The sequence below is a fragment of the Rattus norvegicus genome, chromosome 1 (assembly GCF_036323735.1).
Source record: "Rattus norvegicus strain BN/NHsdMcwi chromosome 1, GRCr8, whole genome shotgun sequence".
NCBI classification, from domain to species: Eukaryota; Metazoa; Chordata; class Mammalia; order Rodentia; family Muridae; genus Rattus; species Rattus norvegicus.
In genome coordinates this window covers 90,810,286-90,831,302 of record NC_086019.1, presented here as the reverse complement: position 1 = coordinate 90,831,302, position 21,017 = coordinate 90,810,286, and the positions used below count along the sequence as shown (strand labels likewise).

General features: G+C 41.5%; 1 protein-coding gene across 2 annotated transcripts in view; it reads right to left on the bottom strand.

Moving 5' to 3' along the window:
- The window catches only part of Cyp2b3 (cytochrome P450, family 2, subfamily b, polypeptide 3), a 79,385-nt gene that overhangs the window by 28,550 nt on the left and 29,818 nt on the right, over positions 1–21,017 (bottom strand). The window contains exons 2-6 of one of the 2 annotated variants that reach the window (NM_173294.3): positions 18,094–18,256; positions 17,803–17,952; positions 16,350–16,510; positions 3,186–3,362; positions 2,594–2,735 (exon numbers count right to left, since the gene is read on the bottom strand). In NM_173294.3, the coding sequence (NP_775416.1) occupies positions 2,594–2,735; positions 3,186–3,362; positions 16,350–16,510; positions 17,803–17,952; positions 18,094–18,256 (793 nt within the window). The remainder of the gene's footprint in view (positions 1–2,593; positions 2,736–3,185; positions 3,363–16,349; positions 16,511–17,802; positions 17,953–18,093; positions 18,257–21,017) is intronic. The other variant, XM_039102697.2, reaches the window with a different exon arrangement.

The following is a 21,017-nucleotide window of genomic DNA, read 5'->3' as shown; positions in this document are numbered from 1 at the left end:
TTTCCTGTTTTCTTTCAGCCAGTTATGGGGACAGAGTGTTCTGCTTTCGGGCGTGTAGTTTTTCCTCTCTACAGGTCTTCAGCTGTTCCTGTGGGCCTGTGTCTTGAGTTCACCAGGCAGGTTTCTTGCAGGGGAAAAGTTGGTTCTACCTGTGGTTCCAAGGCTCAAGTTTGCTCGTGGGGTACTGCTTAAGTCCTCTCTGCGGCGGCAGCAACCGGGAAGATCTGCGCCGCTCTTTCCTGGAGCCTCCGTGCACCAGGGTTCCAGATGACGTTTGGTGTTTTCCTCTGGCATCTGGATGTGCACAGAGTGAAGTCTCTTCTGGTTTCCCAGGCGTGTCTGCCTCTCTGAAGGTTTAGCTCTCCCTCCCACGGGTGACACATGGCACTCTTAGGTGCACACACCTGTGCTTTTCTCAAGGACTCAACCCTCCAACCATGTATAGAGCCTGTTAAAGTCTCTTCCCAACAAGGTCCAGCCTGATGCACACACCTGTGCTTTTCTCAAGGACTCAACCCTCCAACCATGTTTAGAGCCATTTAAAGTCTCTTCCCAACAAGGTCCAGCCTTGCATGTAAACGTGAGAAAAGAGACACATCCAATATAGGGCCATTTCAACTGTCAATCCAGAATGAGGGATGGATGGGGAAATGGCAAGACCTCCAAGACCTCCCAGACCTCCCAGTGACTAAACCACCAAACAAAGAGTACACATGTGGGGACCCATGGCTACAGCCGCATGTGTAGCATAGGATAGCATTGTCTGGCATCAATGGAAAGAGAAGCCCTTAACCCTGTGAAGGCTCAATTCCCAAGTGTAGAAGAATGCCAGGGTGTTGAGGTGGGAGAGGGGGCATCCTCATAGAAGCAGGGGGAGGGGTTATGGGAGAGGATGGAATATCAAAAGGGGATAATTTGAAATAAAAATACATAGACTATCCAATAAAAAAGAAAATATCATCCTGAGTGTAGTAACCCTGACTCAAAAGCACATGCATGTTTTGTATTTACTTATTCGTGGATGTTAGCCAAAAAGCACAAGATTACCATGCCATACTCGACAGATCTCAAGAAGCCAAATAACAGGGACACAAGGTAGGAAGCTTGAATATTTCTCAGAAGGGGAAACACAATAGTTATTGGAGACTGATGGAAGAAGGGGACTGGATGGAAGAAGGGATAGGGAACATAATGGGGAGGGGTAAGAGCCTATGTAGTGAGAGCAGGGGAGATAGGGTGGAAATCTTCTCTAAAACATGCTAGAGATCTGGGATGGGGAGAGGACCCTGAGGTTCTATGGTGGCAGAGATCTAGCTGAGATTTCTGACAGTGGGAGATATGAATCCGGAAGTGGCCACTTCCTCTATACAGGACTCTCAGAGTAGGGATAGGGATAGTAACCCAGCTGCAAAACCTTTGACCCAAAATGTGTTTTGCCTACAAGAAGGGCAGGGAGAAAGCAATAGAGCAGAGACTGAGGGAATGGCTAACCAATGACTACTCCAAATTGAGACCCATCCCATGGGCAAGAACCAATCCCTGATGCTATTAATGGTATTCTGTTATGCTTTCAGGCAGGAACCTAGCATAACTCTTCTTTGAGAGGACCCACAAAGCAGTCAATGCAAAGAGATGCAGAAATCCACAGCCAAACATTAGATGGAACTCAGAGAATTTATGGAAGAGTTGGGAGAAATATTAAGGAATGCAAAGATCACAGAGAATCTGTAGGAAGACCAACAGAGATGACTAACCTGGACCCTTGGAGGTTCCCAGGGAATGAGCCACAAACCAAAGTGTAAGAACTGACTGGACCTGGGCCCCCTTCACATATGAAATGCTTGGTCTTCATGTGGGTCCCCTGTCAACTGGAGCAAGGGCTGTTGAAAGCTCGCCTGTGATCATAAATGTGTGTTCTCCTAAATGGTCTGCCTTGTCCAGCCTCAGTGGGAGAGGATGTCCCTAGTCCTGCAATGACTTGATATATGGGATGGGAAGTGGCTTCCTCTTCACAAAAGAGAAGGAGAGGGTGGAATAGGAGGAGAATTTTTCTGAGGGGGTACTGGGAGGAGACAGGGGCTGATAAGCAACTGTAAATGGAATAAATGAATTTCATTAAAAAGGAAAAGGAAATCATAAATACATTTTCATCTCTCACCAAAAAGAAATATATGTTATTGGGTGAATCAGAGATGAGTCAAGATTATTAATCTATAGGTATAGAAAAGATGGGCAGATGATTATACTAATGGGTGAATAGACATATAATGGATGGATGGGAAAATTGATAGATGGACAGTAGATAATGGATGGGTGGGTAAATGAATAGAATTAGTAAATGAATGAAGAGATGGAAGGAAAAGAAAAATCAGTGATTGGATAGATGTAAAGACAGGAGGATAAAAGAAAGAAAGGTAGAAAGGAAGGAAGAGAAAGTTGGATGGATGGATGGACAGAGGGTTGGCCTTTCAGTAATAGGAGAAAGAAAATGAGTCACCTGAGTGTTCATTCACACACCACCACAGAACTGCCTTAGTTTAGAAGTAGTTCTCCTTCAAAAAGAAGGGTACTAGAAAATTCCCCTGTAGCACACCTGCAACATGAGGGTACTTGAGCATGAGCAGGAATCCATAGCAGAGAGTGTTGCTTGTAGACTCAGTGCCAGCAAGGAAAAGAAAGAGCACAGATATCATTAGGTTCCAATGATGGAACTCCGTGTAGTGGTTCAACTTCTCCTGGTTCCAGATGGGAGAGAAAAGAGTGGGTCAGGGGTGACTGTACCTTTGCAATAAGAAACAGTCATCTCCGGGTACTGTCCTTTTGTTTTTTAATATCATAGTAAATGGACCTCTGGGCATTACTAGGCCAGAGACAATGTCCTTTGGCCTCCTTCTTCTCTCTCTACTTTGTTCTTTGGTGGTTATATCATGTTCTGTCTCTCAGGCTTTTACTTCCTCTGTGGTCTTTCTGCTGTTTGCCCTTGGTCCTGTGTTTCTTCCCCATTCATGCTCCTCCCCTGTCATTTCCCCTTCATTAATCTGCTTTTCATCTTCTAGATGTTCTGCATCACCTTCATTCTTTTTCTACCTCTCCTCGCTATCCTCTGTCCCCTCCCCTCTTATTCTCCAACACCATCCCCATCCTTAACTTTCACCCACCCCCTCTCTCATCCATGCTGGACTAACCTTCTCCATGTGCAGAAGGAAAGTATCGATAAAGTCTCGGGGAGCATTGGGGTCCAAAGTGGCCCTGTGGTTCTCCACACTATGATCAATGTAGTCGAGGACTTCCTTCAGGTTTTTGTAGATTTCTCTGTGGACACCAGGAAAGTACTTCAGGAAGTCAGAGTAGACCTCAAACATCTATAGAAAGAAGATCACAATAGGTCACCTGGAACTATCAGGTCCCAAGAAGTGGACAGTGCTCTATCTTAATCACTGTTCCTATACTATGGGAGACACCATGACTAAGGTAATATTTACAAAAGGATTTAATTAGGAGTTTTCCTATAGTTTCAGATTATTTCATTAGCATCATGATAGGAAGCACACAAGCAGGTAGACTGATATGGGGGCTGAAGGCTTATGTCCTAATACACAAGCAGTCAGGAAGAACAAGAAGGAACACTGGCCTAGCATAAACCTCAAAGAACATCCCAACAAAACACTTGCTTCAATAAGGACGCCCATGTCTATGCCTGAGGGTGGAATCTATCCCCATTTCTCTTGTCTAGGGATTCTCCATCCCCAACTACCATGACCATAAACCTGAATGTTTCAAATACACACAAAAGGTAGGTAAATAGAATAAAAATAAAAGATAAAATTTCCCAAAACCCCTTAACTTTACATTTGTCTATTGTCCATCTATCCCAAGAGATTAAAAATCAACTTCAGACTGCTCTAGCAACTTGCCAGCCCTAGATTGGCCAATCTTACACATAGCCAATCCTTAAATTCAGATGGCCTCAGAAAGACTGGAAAACAAATAAAGTAGCCTACACTTCCCAACATTGACCACCATGCCAACTTCCTTGGATTCCCTCATCGTGATGCCAGTGTCAACAGGAAGCAGCCAGAGAGAATGACACCCATTTACCCTATAGTTAATGATGCAATAATAAAACCAAGAGGTGAGAATGTAGGGGTCTGACAAGCCCAGGTATGACAGACATGACAAAAAGGCAAACGTGGTGTCGGCAACTTTTTTCTTTGACACTTCTCCTCTTGCTAAATCATAAGATCGTATTTCTAAAGTTCCCGACTCCCAGTTTTAGTTGGGGCCCGAACCTCGCTGATCCTGGCCCACAGCTCCATGACCCCATGGGAGATAGAGCTCACCACACAGACAGGTGGGCACTCCTGAGACTGCAGGGCAGGAGAGACATCCAGTACTGCCCATTCTTGCCCACATACCTGGCCCAAGAAAAACTGTATAGGGCCACTGAGAAGAGGAATATAGGGGCACTCAATGCTGCAGTCCAGACACCGCCCAGATCTGAAGGGACCTGGTCAAACAGCTTACTACACTCAAATCCTATGGGAGGGAAAGCTAGACCTTCAGAGGGCAGACACACCTAGGAAGCCAGAGGAGATTACTCTCTGCCCACATTTTTGACTCTAGAGGAAAACACCTAGTGCCATCTGGGGTCCCATGTGCACAGGGTCCTGGGCAAAAGTAGGGCAGGCCCTTCTGGTTATGGCCCTCACAGAGCTAAAACCTGGCTCTGAAGAGTGACTCCATACTCGAGACAAGAGGTAAGACCAACTTTTCTGCTCCAAGTGACCTGCCTGGTGGACTCAGGACACACGCCCACAGAAACAACTGATGACCAATAGACGGGAATGACTACATGCCTGAAATCAGAACACTCTGTTGCCATAACTGGCTGAAAGAGAACAGGAAAACAGGTTTACAGCACTCCTGATAAACAGGGCTATAGGATGGTCTAACCACAGTCAGAAATAGTGGAAAAAGGTAACACCAAAGACAAAGTAATGGCAAAAGGCAAGCACAGGAACCAAGCAACAGAAACAACGACTACATGGCATCATCAGAACCCAAATCTCCCACCAAAGCAAACACTGAATATCAAAACACACCACAAAACCAAGATCAAGATTTAAAACGACATTTGATCATGATGATGGAGGACTTCAAGAAAGACATAAAGAACTCCCATACGGAAATGCAAAAAAACAAAAAAACAAAAAAAAAAAAAAACAAAAAAAAACACAAATAAACAAGAGGAAGCTAACAGAGAGGAAATGCAAAAATCCCTGAAAGAATTACAGGAAAACACAATCAAACAAGTGAAGGAATTAAAAATGGAAATAAAAGCAATAAAGAAAGCACAAAGGGAGACAGCCCTAGATATAGAAAATCAAAGGAAGAGACAAGAAGCCGTAGATACAAGCATCATCAACAGATGCAAGAGATAGAGGAGAGAATCTCAGGAGCAGAAGATTCTATAGAAATCATCCACACGATTGCCAAAGATAATGTAAAACAGAAAAATAAACTGGCCAAAATCATAAAGGAAATCCAGAACACATTGAGAAGATCAAACCTAAGGGTAATACGTATGGAAGAGAGCAAAGACACCCAACTCAAAGGACCAGTAAATATCTTCAATAAAATCATAGAAGACAACTTCCCTAAACTAAAGAAAGATGCCCATAAACATACAAGAAGCCTACAGAACTCCAAATGGATTGGACCAGAAAAGAAACTAATCCCATCACATAATAGTCGAAACACCATATGCACAAAACAAAGAAAGAATATTAAAAGCATTAAGGGGAAAAGGTCAAATAACATATAAAGGCAGACCGATCAGAATTACAACAGACTTCTCACCAGAGAATATGAAAGCCAGAAGATCCTGGACATGTGTCATACAGGCCCAAAGAGAACACAAATGACAGCCAAGGTTACTCTATCCAGCAAAACTCTCAATTAACATAGATGGAGAAACCAAGATATTCCATGACAAAACCAAATTTACACAATATCTTTCTACAAATCCAGCCCTACCAAGGATAATAAATGGTAAAGCCAAACACAAGGAAGGAAGATACACCCTAGAAAAAGTAAGAAATTAATCGTTTTGCAACAAAACAAAGAGAAGAAAAGCACACAAACATAATCTCATACGAAAACACGAACATAACAGGAAGCAACAATCACTATTCCTTAATATCTCTCAACATCAATGGACTCAACTCCCCAATAAAAAGATATAGATTAACAAATTGGATGTTCAATGAGGACGCTGCATTCTGCTGCCTACAGGAAACACACCTCAGAGACAAAGACAGACACTACCTCAGAGTAAAAGGCTGGAAAACAACTTTCCAAGGAAATAGTCTGAAGAAACAAGCTGGAGTAGCCATTCTAATATCGAATAAAATCAATTTTCAACTAAAAGTCATCAAAAAAGATAAGGAAGGACACTTCATAATCATCAAAGGAAAAATCCACCAAGATGAACCCTCAATCCTAAATATCTATGCTCCAAATAAAAGGGCAACTACATACATAAAAGAAACTTTACTAAAGCTCAAAGCACACATTGCACCTCACACAATAATAGGAGGAGATTTCAAAACCCCACTCTCATCAGTAGACAGATCATGGAAACAGAAATTAAACAGAGCCATAGACAGACAAAGAGAAGTCATGAACAAAATGGACTTAAAAGATATTAATAGAACATTCTATCCTAAAACAAAAGTATATTACTTCTCACAACCTCATGGTACTTTCTCCAAAATTGACCATATAATCGGTCATAAAACAGGCCTCAACAGATACAGATAGAAATAATCCCATGCATCCTATCAGACCACAACAGGCCAAAGCTGGTCTTCAATAACAATAAGGGAAGAACTGCCAAATATTCATGGAAGTTGAACAATGCTCTACTCAATAATAACCTGGTCAAAGAAGAAATAAAGAAAGAAATTAAAGACTTCTTAGAATATAATGTAAATGAAGGTAAAACATACCCAAACTTATGTGACACACAGAAAGCTGTGCTAAGAGGAAAACTCATAGCTCTGAGTGCCTGCAGAAAGAAACAGGAGAGAGCATATATCAGCAGCTTGACAGCACACCTAAAAGCTCTACAACAAAAAGAAGCAAACACACCCAGGAGAAGTAGAAGGCAGATAAATCAAATTGAGAGCTGAAATCAACCAAGTAGAAACAAAAAGGACTATACAAAGACTCAACAGAACCAAAAGCTGGTTCTTTGAGAAAGTCAACAAGATAGATAAACCCTTAGCCAGACTAACAAGAGGACACAGAGAGTGTCTTCAAATTAACAAAATCAGAAATGAAAAGGGAGACATAACACAGACTCAGAGGAAATTCAAAAAATCATCAGATCCTTCTACAAAAGCTTATGTTCAACAAAACTTGAAAATCTGGAGGAAATGGACAATTTTCTAGACAAACACCAAGGACCAAAGATAAATCAGGAACAGATAAATGATCTACACAATCCCAAAACTCTGAAAGAAACAGAAGCAGTCATTAAAAGTCTTCCAAAAATCTCACAAAACTGCAAAGCTTCTGTAAGGCAAAGGGCACTGTTGTTAGGACAAAATGGCAACCAACAGATTGGGAAAAGATCTTTACGCAATCCTACAACTGATAAAGGGCTTATATCCAAAATAAACAAAAAAGTCAGAAGTTAGACCACAGGGAGACAAATAACCCTATTAAAAATGGGGTTCAGAGCTAAACAAAGAATTCACAGCTGAGGAATGCCGAATGGCTGAGAAACACCTAAAGAAATGTTCAACATCTTTAGTCATAAGGGAAATGCAAATCAAAACAACCCTGAGATTTCACCTCACACCAGTGAGAATGGCTAAGATCAAGAACTCAGGTGACAGAAAATGCAGGCGAGGATGTGGAGAAAGAGGAACACTCCTCCATTGTTGGTGGGATTGCAGACTGGTACAACCATTCTGGAAATCAGTCTGGAGGTTCCTCCGAAAATTGGAATTGAGCTACCTGAGGATCAAGCTATACCTCTCTTGGGCATGGATCCACAAGATGCCCCAACATATAACAAAGACACATGCTACACTATGTTTATCGCAACCTTCTTTATAATAGCCATAAGCAGGAAAGAACCCAGATGCCCTTCAACAGAGGAATGGATACAGAAAATGAGGTATATCTACACGATGGAATATTACTCAGCTATCAAAAACAATGACTTTTTTACACACACACACACACACACACAAACGCACACACACACACTCACACAGAGTATATTCTACTTTTATCTTTCTTATTTCCACTTTATTTTTTCTACCATTTGATTCTCCAGTATATAGTAATCTACTTTCTCCTTATCCAACAGTTGTCTTAGGTCTCCATTTTCTGTTCCCATTTGACCTTTTCTATTTTCTTTTTTTTTTTTATTAACTTGAGTATTTCTTATATACATTTCAAGTGTTATTCCCTTTCCCGGGTTCCGGACAAACATCCCCCTCCCCCCTCCCCTTCCTTATGGGTGTTCCCCTCCCAACCCTCCCCCCATTGCCGCCCTCGCCCCATAGTCTAGTTCACTGGGGGTTCAGTCTTAGCAGGACCCAGGGCTTCCCCTTCCACTGGTGCTCTTACTAGGATATTCATTGCTACCTATGGGGTCAGAGTCCAGGGTCAGTCCATGTATAGTCTTTAGGTAGTGGCTTAGTCCCTGGAAGCTCTGGTTGCTTGGCATTGTTGTACTTTTGGGGTCTCAAGCACCTTCAAGCTCTTCCAGTTCTTTCTCTGATTCCTTCAACGGGGGACCTATTCTCTGTTCAGTGGTTTGCTGCTGGCATTCGCCTCTGTATTTGCTGTATTCTGGCTGTGTCTCTCAGGAGCGATCTACATCTGGCTCCTGTCGGTCTGCACTTCTTTGCTTCATCCATCTTGTCTAATTGGGTGGCTGTATATGTATGGGCCACATGTGGGGCAGGCTCTGAATGGGAGTTCCTTCAGTCTCTGTTTTAATCTTTGCCTCTCCCTTCCCTGCCAAGGGTATTCTTTTTCCTCATTTAAAGAAGGAGTGAAGCATTCACATTTTGATCATCCGTCTTGAGTTTCGTTTGTTCTAGGGATCTAGGGTAATTCAAGCATTTAGGCTAATAGCCACTTATCAATGAGTGCATACCATGTATGTCTTTCTGTGATTGGGTTAGCTCACTCAGGATGATATTTTCCAGTTCCAACCATTTGCCTACGAATTTCATAAACTCGCTGTTTTTGATAGCTGAGTAATATTCCATTGTGTAGATGTACCACATTTTCTGTATCCATTCCTCTGTTGAAGGGGATCTGGGTTCTTTCCAGTTTCTGGCTATTATAAATAAGGCTGCGATGAATGTAGTGGATCACGAGTCTCTTTTATATGTTGAGGCATCTTTTGGGTATATGCCCAAGAGAGGTATAGCTGGATCCTCAGGCAGTTCAATGTCCAATTTTCTGAGGAACCTCCAGACTGATTTCCAGAATGGTTGTACCAGTCTGCAATCCCACCAACAATGGAGGAGTGTTCCTCTTTCTCCACATCCTCGCCAGCATCTGCTGTCACCTGAGTTTTTGATCTTAGGCATTCTCACTTGTGTGAGGTGAAATCTCAGGGTTGTTTTGATTTGCATTTCCCTTATGACTAAAGATGTTGAACATTTCTTTAGGTGTTTCTCAGCCATTCGGCATTCCTCAGCTGTGAATTCCTTTTTTAGCTCTGAACCCCATTTTTTAATAGGGTTATTTGTTTGCCTGCGGTCTAACTTCTTGAGTTCTTTGTATATTTTGGATATAAGGCCTCTATCTGTTGTAGGATTGGTAAAGATCTTTTCCCAATCTGTTGGTTGCCGTTTTGTCCTAACCACAGTCTCCTTTGCCTTACAGAAGCTTTGCAGTTTTATGAGATCCCATTTGTCGATTCTTGATCTTAGAGCATAAGCCATTGGTGTTTTGTTCAGGAAATTTTTTCCAGTGCCCATGTGTTCCAGATGCTTCCCTAGTTTTTCTTCTGTTAGTTTGAGTGTGTCTGCTTTGATGTGGAGGTCCTTGATCCACTTGAACTTAAGCTTTGTACAGGGTGATAAGGATGGATCGATCTGCATTCTTCTACATGTTGCCCTCCAGTTGAACCAGCACCATTTGCTGAAAATGCTATCTTTTTTCCATTGGATGGTTTTGGCTCCTTTGTCAAAAATCAAGTGACCATAGGTGTGTGGGTTCATTTCTGGGTCTTCAATTCTATTCCATTGGTCTATCTGTCTGTTTCTGTACCAATACCATGCAGTTTTTATCACTATTGCTCTGTAATACTGCTTGAGTTCAGGGATAGTGATTCCCCCTGAAGTCCTTTTATTGTTGAGGATAGCTTTAGCTATCCTGGGTTTTTTGTTATTCCAGATGAATTTGCAAATTGTTCTGTCTAACTCTTTGAAGAATTGGATTGGTATTTTGATGGGGATTGCATTGAATCTGTAGATTGCTTTTGGTAAAATGGCCATTTTTACTATATTAATCCTGCCAATCCATGAGCATGGGAGATCTTTCCATCTTCTGAGGTCTTCTTCAATTTCTTTCCTCAGTGTCTTGAAGTTCTTATTGTACAGATCTTTTACTTGCTTGGTTAAAGTCACACCGAGGTACTTTATATTATTTGGGTCTATTATGAAGGGTGTCGTTTCCCTAATTTCTTTCTCGGCTTGTTTCTCTTTTGTATAGAGGAAGGCAACTGATTTATTTGAGTTAATTTTATACCCAGCCACTTTGCTGAATTTGTTTATCAGCTTTAGTAGTTCTCTGGTGGAACTTTTGGATCACTTAAATATACTATCATGTCATCTGCAAATAGTGATATTTTGACCTCTTCTTTTCCGATCTGTATCCCTTTGATCTCCTTTTGTTGTCTGATTGCTCTGGCTAGAACTTCAAGAACTATATTGAATAAGTAGGGAGAGAGTGGGCAGCCTTGTCTAGTCCCTGATTTTAGTGGGATTGCTTCAAGTTTCTCTCCATTTAGTTTAATGTTAGCAACTGGTTTGCTGTATATGGCTTTTACTATGTTTAGGTATGGGCCTTGAATTCCTATTCTTTCCAGGACTTTTATCATGAAGGGGTGTTGAATTTTGTCAAATGCTTTCTCAGCATCTAATTAAATGATCATGTGGTTCTGTTCTTTCAGTTTGTTTATATAATGGATCACGTTGATGGTTTTCCGTATATTAAACCATCCCTGCATGCCTGGGATGAAGCCTACTTGATCATGGTGGATCATTGTTTTGATGTGCTCTTGAATTCGGTTTGCCAGAATTTTATTGAGTATTTTTGCGTCTATATTCATAAGGGAAATTGGTCTGAAGTTCTCTTTCTTTGTTGTGTCTTTGTGTAGTTTAGGTATAAGAGTAATTGTGGCTTCATAGAAGGAATTCGGTAGGGCTCCATCTGTTTCAATTTTGTGGAATAGTTTGGATAATATTGGTATGAGGTCTTCTATGAAGGTTTGATAGAATTCTGCACTAAACCCGTCTGGACCTGGGCTCTTTTTGGTTGGGAGACCTTTAATGACTGCTTCTATTTCCTTAGAAGTTATGGGGTTGTTTATCTGGTTTATCTGTTCCTGATTTAACTTCGATACCTGGTATCTGTCTAGGAAATTGTCCATTTCCTGCAGATTTTCAAATTTTGTTGAATATAGGTGTTTATAGTAAGATCTGATGATTTTTTTAATTTCCTCTGAATCTGTAGTTATGTCTCCCTTTTCATTTCTGATTTTGTTAATTTGGACGCACTGTCTGTGTCCTCTCGTTAGTCTGGCTAAGGGTATATCTATCTTGTTGATTTTCTCAAAGAACCAACTTTTTGTTCTGTTGATTCTTTCTATGGTCCTTTTTGTTTCTACTTGGTTGATTTCAGCTCTGAGTTTGATTATTTCCTGCCTTCTACTCCTCCTGGGTGTATTTGCTTCTTTTTGTTCTAGAGCTTTTAGGTGTGCTGTCAAGCTGGTGACATATGCTCTCTCCTGTTTCTTTCTGAAGGCACTCAGCGGTATGAGTTTTCCTCTTAGCACAGCTCTCATTGTGTCCCATAAGTTTGAGTATGTTGTATCTTCATTTTCATTAAATTCTAAAAAGTTTTTAATTTCTTTCTTTATTTCTTCCTTGACCAGGTTATCATTGAGTAGAGCATTGTTCAATTTCCACATATATGTGGGCATTCTTCCCTTACTGTTATTGAAGACCAGTTTTAGGCCGTGGTGGTCCGATAGCATGCATGGGATTATTTCTATCTTTCTGTACCTGTTGAGGCCCGTTTTTTGACCAATTATATGGTAATTTTTGGAGAAAGTACCATGAGGTGCTGAGAAGAAGGTATATCCTTTTGCTTTAGGATAGAATGTTCTATAAATATCCGTTAAGTCCATTTGGCTCATGACTTCTCTTAGTCTGTCGACATCACTGTTTAATTTCTGTTTCCATGATCTGTCCATTGATGAGAGTGGGGTGTTGAAATCTCCCACTATTATTGTGTGAGGTGCAATGTGTGTTTTGAGCTTTAGAAAGGTTTCTTTTACGTATGTAGGTGTCCTTGTATTTGGGGCATAGCTATTTAGGATTGAGAGTTCATCTTGGTGGATTTTTCCTTTGATGAATATGAAGTGTCCTTCCTTATCTTTTTTGATGACTTTTAGTTGGAAATTGATTTTATTTGATATTAGAATGGCTACGCCAGCTTGCTTCTTCTGACCATTTGCTTGGAAAGTTGTTTTCCAGCCTTTCACTCTGAGGTAGTGTCTATCTCTGTCTCTGAGGTGTGTTTCCTGTAGGCAGCAGAATGCAGGGTCCTCGTTGCGTATCCAGTTTGTTAATCTATGTCTTTTTATTGGGGAGTTGAGGCCATTGATGTTCAGAGATATTAAGGAATAGTGATTATTGCTTCCCGTTATATTCATATTTGGAAGTGAGGTTATGTTTGTGTGCTTTCATTCTCTTTGTTTTGTTGCCAAGACGATTAGTTTCTTGCTTCTTCTAGGGTATAGCTTGCCGCCTTATGTTGGGCTTTACCATTTATTATCCTTTGTAGTGCTGGATTTGTAGAAAGATATTGTATAAATTTGGTTTTGTCATGGAATATCTTGGTTTCTCCATCAATGTTAATTGAGAGTTTTGCTGGATACAGTAACCTGGGCTGGCATTTGTGTTCTCTTAGGGTCTGTATGACATCAGTCCAAGATCTTCTGGCCTTCATAGTTTCTGGCGAGAAGTCTGGTGTGATTCTGATAGGTCTGCCTTTATATGTTACTTGACCTTTTTCCCTTACTGCTTTTAATATTCTTTCTTTATTTTGTGCGTTTGGTCTTTTGACAATTATGTGACGGGAGGTGTGTCTTTTCTGGTCCAATCTATTTGGAGTTCTGTAGGCTTCTTGTATGTCTATGGGTATCTCTTTTTTTAGGTTAGGGAAGTTTTCTTCTATGATTTTGTTGAAGATATTTACTGGTCCTTTGACCTGGGAGTCTTCACTCTCTTCTATACTTATTATCCTTAGGTTGGATCTTCTCATTGAGTCCTGGATTTCCTGTATGTTTTGGACCAGTAGCTTTTTCCGCTTTACATTATCTTTGACAGTTGAGTCAATGATTTCTATGGAATCTTCTGCTCCTGAGATTCTCTCTTCCATCTCTTGTATTCTGTTGGTGAAGCTTGAATCTACAGCTCCTTGTCTCTTCTTTTGGTTTTCTACATCCAGGGTTGTTTCCATGTGTTCTTTCTTGATTGCTTCTATTTCCATTTTTAATTCCTTCAACTGTTTGATTGTGTTTTCCTGGAATTCTTTCAGGGATTTTTGTGTCTCCTCTCTATGGGCTTCTACTTGTTTATTTATGTTTTCCTGGAATTCTTTCAGGGATTTTTGTGTCTCCTCTCTATGGGCTTCTACTTGTTTATTTAAGTTTTCCTGGAATTCTTTCAGGCATTTTTGCGATTCCTCTCTGTAGGCTTCTACTTGTTCTCTAAGGGAGTTCTTTATGTCTTTCTTGAAGTCCTCCAGCATCATGATCAAAAATGATTTTGAAACTAGATCTTGCTTTTCTGGTGTGTTTGGATATTCCATGTTTGTTTTGATGGGAGAATTGGGCTCCGATGGTGCCATGTAGTCTTGGTTTCTGTTGCTTGGTTTCCTGCGCTTGCCTCTCGCCATCAGATTATCTCTAGTGTTACTTTGTTCTGCTATTTCTGACAGTGGCTAGACTGTCCTATAAGCCTGTGTGTCAGGAGTGCTGTAGACCTGTTTTCCTCTCTTTCAGTCAGTTATGGGGACAGAGTGTTCTGCTTTCGGGCGTGTAGTTTTTCCTCTCTACAGGTCTTCAGCTGTTCCTATGGGCCTGTGTCTTGAGTTCACCAGGCAGCTTTCTTGCAGCAGAAAATTTGGTCTTACCTGTGGTCCCGAGGCTCAAGTTCGCTCGTGGGGTGCTGCCCACTGGCTCTCTGCAGCGGCAGCAACCAGGAAGACCTGTGCCGCCCCTTCCGGGAGCTTCAGTGCACCAGGGTTCCAGATGGTCTTTGGCTTTTTCCTCTGGCGTCCGAGATGTGTGTGCAGAGAGCAGTCTCTTCTGGTTTCCCAGGCTTGTCTGCCTCTCTGAAGGTTGAGCTCTCCCTCCCACGGGATTTGGGTGCAGAGAACTGTTTATCCAGTCTGTTTCCTTCAGGTTCCGGCAGTGTCTCTCTTTTCTATTTTCTGTTTCATTTTTTTTATTAACTTAAGTATTTTTTATTTACATTTCGAGTGTTATTCCCTTTCCCGGTTTCTGGGCAAACATCCCCCTAATCCCTCCCCCTCCCCTTCTTTATGGATGTTCCCCTCCCCATCCTGTTGAAGGAATCAGAGAAAGGACTGGAAGAGCTTGAAGGGGCTCGAGACCTCATATGAAGAACAATGCCAAGCAACCAGAGCTTCCAGGGACTAAGCCACTACCTAAAGACTATACATGGACTGACCCTGGACTCTGACCACATAGGTAGCAATGAATAGCCTAGTAGAGCACCAGTGGAAGGGGAAGCCCTTGGTCCTGCTAAGACTGAACCTCCAGTGAACATGATTGTTGGAGGGAGGGTGACAATGGGGGGAGGATAGGGAAGGAATGCCCATATAGAAGAGGAAGTGGAGGTATTAGGGAGATGTTGGCCCAGAAACCAGAAAGGGGAATAATAATCAAAATGTAAATAAGAAATACTCAAGTTAATAAAGATAAAAATGAAGAAAAAAGGAAATGTAAATAAGAAATACCCAATTTAATAAAGATGGAGAAAAAAATAAAGCCAGATCCCAAGGTCCATTCCCTCATTCATCCTCAGAGTCATTCCTGAAACAAAACATCAAGGTCCAACTATCAAAATTCATTATTTGGATAACATGTGCAATCAGAATTTACCAACTGACCCTAGCACATTCCCTAAAAACCTCACTCCTACAAATACACCTTTTAGTTGTTGTTGTTGTTGTTGTTGTTGTTGTTGTTGTTGTTGCTGCTGCTGCTGCTGCTGCTGCTGCTACTTTCTGACTTCACAGACTATCCTACTGCTTGCCTTTCTTGGGTAATAAATCTCCTTTGTGCCAAGAGCCTGGTGTCTGGCTGTGTCCTGTGCAACTTCAAGGGGCCACCCTCTCTTACACTAGGTCCTCATATTTCATGAACAAACACACAAAGCATACACAAAGACAGGAATGCATGCTCATATGTGCACACACACAGCACAAGCACACTCCTCATATATGTACACTATAGACATGCATACTATTGAATTGTAGCTCTGGATCCATCTCTCACCTTTGTTTTTGTCTTGCATTCTCTCAATCTCACTTTTCATTTCTTAGGTTCTCTCCCAATCCCCATTGGTGAATTATCTCATTTGTTTTAATTTCTAAGGTTTTGTCTTATGGGCAAAGAGTCTCATTTTTGTCAAACTGCCCTACAACTCAGCAAGGATCGCCTTGACTTTCTCATATCTCTGCTTTCATGTGCTGGAATTGCCCATGTTGTGGACTGCCTCACCCAGGATAATAAAGAGTGAAAAGCAAGTCTTCTACCCTCTGGCTTTATCATCACCAACTTTATCATTTCACATGTATGTGTACAGCTCTATATTTTCACATGCAGGTCTTACCCCCTTGTTCATCATCCTTCTCACCATGCCTCATTTCAGCCCCCTTGCCTCTCCATGTTGTCTCTGCCTTTCTTTCAGGCCTAAGACACTTTTTTCTTCACCCCAAAGTAGCTTCTTGCTTCCTCTGCTGTGGATGATCCTCTCTTCCCACCCACTCACCTGGCTGGAGAATGAGCTTATGAGGGAAAAGGTCCTATACAACAGGTCGAGCAAGCGCAGGAACTGGCGGTCTCTGTAGTCAAAGCGCTCTCCAAAGACAATGGAGCAGATTATGTTGCCTGTGACGCACTGGAAGAGGAACGTTGGGTCCAGGGAGACTCCTGGAAAATGAGGAGGCAGGATAGGAAACATGGAGCCAAGGACCTGGGGAACATTTGTCATCAGTCCCATCTATGTGAGGCTGCCCCTTTCACTACTCAAAGAATAGAAACACTTGCTACCCCAGTGGCACATAAGATACACAAGCCCCTACACTAAGTAATGCATGTACCATTTTTTTAACTTTTATCAATTCTGTACAGAAGATGTGATGCTATTCATATATACATGCAGGAAGGCTAAATTTACAATGGAACTCAACTAATCATGGCTGAAATGAGGATTCTGGGACTTGGGAATAGAGTGTGTATAGTCTTCATTCTGCATCTCCTCCCTGGTCAACATTCTGACTCTGAACGTATAGTTAACTCCCAGTGGCAGGAAAGGGCTGAGAATGGTTCAGAGATTTCCTGTGTGGATTAATAAGTTCTGAGCACTCCACTCCCATCTGCCTATCCTCCCACATCCCTTCTCAGACTTCTAGGTTTTGTGGTATTTCAGAAGCCATAAGGACCTTCTGTCTGCTGTCTTTGTATGCCAGATTCAGTCATGGACACTGGTAGTTGGAGGGCTGTTTTCTGTTAAACAGTACTGAACACTTGTTGCCTTCTCCTTGGGGCTGGCTTGTCTATATTCTCTGATTCCCTGTAGAGCCGTTCATTAGGCTAGTCAGTTTCACTCTCAGCCTTATAACTCATCTTCCTTTGGATCCTTGATCTCTATGACGTCTCTCTCCAGCCATTCTTCCCACTCTCTGCACCTTTCTTCCACTCCTGCCTCTGCATTGAAATCATCTCAACAAATGCCTGCTATAGAGAAGTAGAGTTGCAAACCAAGGTCCATGTCACTGAGATGCCCTTGTTAGAGTGAATTATGAAGGACCCAGTAGTGCCTCCAAGTTGTATCAAACTAAAACTCCCATCAGCCTCTGTGCTCCCTGATGTTCATCAGCCTAATCACAGCTTTCTGTGTTCTAAGATGACAAGTATGTGCCAATCATTCCTTCTTGGCAAGTAAAATTAATTCAAAAATTGATATTCCTGAATAGAAGAGATTACCATGGTCAGGAAATGATTTGAGTCTATTTTGAACACAATAGACATCATATTTCTTTCCCTGCCCTGGTATTTTTCCCACTCTCACCAACTCTGTGCATATCTCATCCTCTCCACACTGTGTGTTGTGTTTGTATGTTTTTGTGTGCTTGTGGGGGGGTGTGTTTCTAACTTTGAGTGTGTGACTCTCTGTCTTTGGGCACTCATGTCTTCCCTTATGCCCATTCTCTGAGTCTTACCCTGATGATTCTTCAGTTCCTCCACTAAACATTTGGCCTCCTCCTTTATCTGATCCTCCACACTCTGCTTTCCTATCCCAAAGTCTCTCATGGTGGCTACAAATAATCGCCGAAGGATCTTCCACCTTTCTTCATTAACAAAGGACACACCTAAGAAGGGAGGAGAAGCATAGGTGGGTAGGTTACACAGGAAGTTCAGAATCCTGGGTCTTTCCGCAGAGGTTGGGCCTCATCTTTCAAGCTCACTTCATTGGCCCACTTCCTCCACTCCACACTTGTCCCATATCTCACCGTATTCCTGCATAATTGGCTGAAGCACAGCAATTATTCCCCGGCCAGAGAAAGCCTCAGCATGGTCCACCAGAGCCTCCCTTATGGTCTGTGTCCCACACAGCATGACCACAGGCCTAGGTCCAAAGTATACTGTGAACACATCTCCGTGTTTTTCTTGAAGCTGCCAAGCATAAGGGTAATACGGTTGTGATTAGCCAGCACAAAAGTTGATGTCAAACTCTTAAACCACTTAGGAACATATTGGTAAATAGCCACCAGTTGCCATGGCCACCCTTCCCCTTCTGAGGACCTAATAAGTGCACCAGTATCCCAGAGCACAGGATCAAGGGCAGCATATACTTAAAATCCTGGCACTGGGGAGGTAGAAGCCAGATAATCAGTAATCATCTTTGGATACAAATCTAGTTGGAGGCCAGCCTGGGTCACATATGACCCTATCCCCAAAAATATACATATAGATAGATAGATAGATAGATAGATAGATAGATAGATAGATAGATATGTATAAGTATAGATATATAGATATAGATATAGACATAGACATAGACATAGACATAGACATAGACATAGACATAGACATAGACATAGACATAGACATAGATATGGGTGTAGATACACATATATGTCCAAGCCCATGCCCTTCACTCTACCCAGAAGTTCCTGTCATCTCATCTAGAAATCATCCTTCCTGTGACCCAGCATCAACCTAATCAATGCCTCCTGAAAACAGTCAAAGGGAATGGCCCTGCCCCACCCACTGGGTTACTTGGGAAGAAAATGGATGATCCCTGGTGTTGGGCCTGACTGTCTACATTACAGACTGTTGGGAAACTACACGGCAGTACAACCATCTCTGGGCATCTCTAGGGAATTGGTACCAGGAATATCAAAACCTTCCAGTGTTGAAAGCCCTTGAATAGAATGGTGCATGTTTGCAAATAACCCACCTTTATCCTCTTGTAACATTTAGCTCACTCTAGATTTCCATCTAGTTAATTGAATTCAGATGCTATGGAAATGGTCAGCACTTGGGTTGTTTAGAGAATAATTCTATGAAAAACAAAACTATACACATGTTGGATTTAGATGTATTTAAGGTTTCAGATGGGTCACTCCATTAAATCTTTTGCAACAATGTACAGTCAACATCTCAGATCAATGATATGAAAGAAACTTGCTGAATAAATGTTAACATGGAAGCAGGTTTTGTTTACATTTTCTGCATCAAGATGAAATTCAAACACAAGACAGTCCACGCACTTATTGGAATGGTGGGAAGGTAGTGACTACAAGGGTGTAAGACAGAATCCAATCTTGATGATAACTGATCTGCACCTGAATGATAAGCCTATACTCATTAAGAAGATACACTGAACTGTGCTCTTTTGGGTGATGACCAACTTCAACAATGTCTTTCCTCAAAAGGTATAGTTGTGGCTGGAAATGTGACTCAGTGGCTGGGGCACTTGTGATAATGCAAGGCACCTGAACTTAGTCTGTCTCCTATGTCACATAGCTAGTGATTGTAATGCCAGATTCGTGGGATTTGATGTTCACTTTTGGCTTCTTCAGAAACCAGGTATGCATTTGTGCACTTACACATTAAGGCACATGCTTATAAACACAATTATGATGACAGATAAAAGAGAGGGAGAGAGGGAGAGATGACAGATGAATAGATGAATAAATATTTAGATGATAAAATAGCAGAACTAGAGAGATAATTAATAGATGATAGACAAATATATATTGACACATAGATAAATGATAGATGATAGATAGATAGACAGACAGACAGACAGATAGATGGTACACATTTTTAAATGTAATAGTTGGGACTCAGCAGTTAAAAAGACTTGCTGCACAGCCATGAAGACCAAAGTTTGGATTCCACCACCTATATAACAAGTCAGGGGATTTATATGTGCCTCTGACCATAGATTACAGTATTGGATGGTTAAGATAGAAGATTTCTGGGACTTACTGATTTTCAGACCCAGGTTCAGGGAGGGACCCTGATTCAAAAGAATAGGCAGAGTGATAGAAGGCACATGGTGCCCTCCTCTGGTCTCTGCCTCACAAACATTTATGTGCACCCAGTTTGAAATATATTCACACATTTAAGCATACATACATACACACATACATACATACATACATAGGACTCATAAATAAGCATATTTTAAAAGTTATAGTTAAGGTTACATTAAAATGGTAGGTATCTTCTTCTGAAAATGCCTTGCTGGTTTCCCTACATCTCTTCTAACATCTTTAAGAAAAGTTTCACCATGACATAAGTCAGTGCATTCACTGAAACCTATATTACTTAGTTCTGCTAGTCTTCCCTAAGCTCTGCAGTGTACCCATGTTTACAAAACTAAAATAAAATTCTTCCATGGTCTACACAGCACTACCTGACCTGACCTGACCTGACCTGACTCCATCAGTTCTCTTGCTGTTCCATTCCTCACTTATTTCACAGTGAAATGAGCCCCATGTTGTTCCCATATCCTCTTTCTCTTCAAGTTCTATCAGCAACAATGCCATCCTGAGCAACCTGTCTGAAACAGCTGCCCTTTTCTTCTTGTGTGGTCCATGTGCTAGGCCTTCAAAATGATGTTCTCCATTGTTTCACATGCTAGAAGCTTGGTCCACAAAGTGGTTGTGTTGAGAAGCAGTCCAACTTTAAAGTACTGGAGCCTAATGAAAGACATGGGCTCCCCCCAAGGCAGTTCCAAAGAATAGCTTAATATGGGTCAAGCAGAGAAGACTGAATTCTTGGAGAATTTATTATAATGAATGAAAATCATCCAACATGGTGAGCGTCAGGTTTTGTGGGACCAAGCTACCAGACAGGAATAAGAACTTGTAAGGTTGAGTGAGCTCAAACCCCAGAAATCTCAGAGATTTGAGAAAAGTCA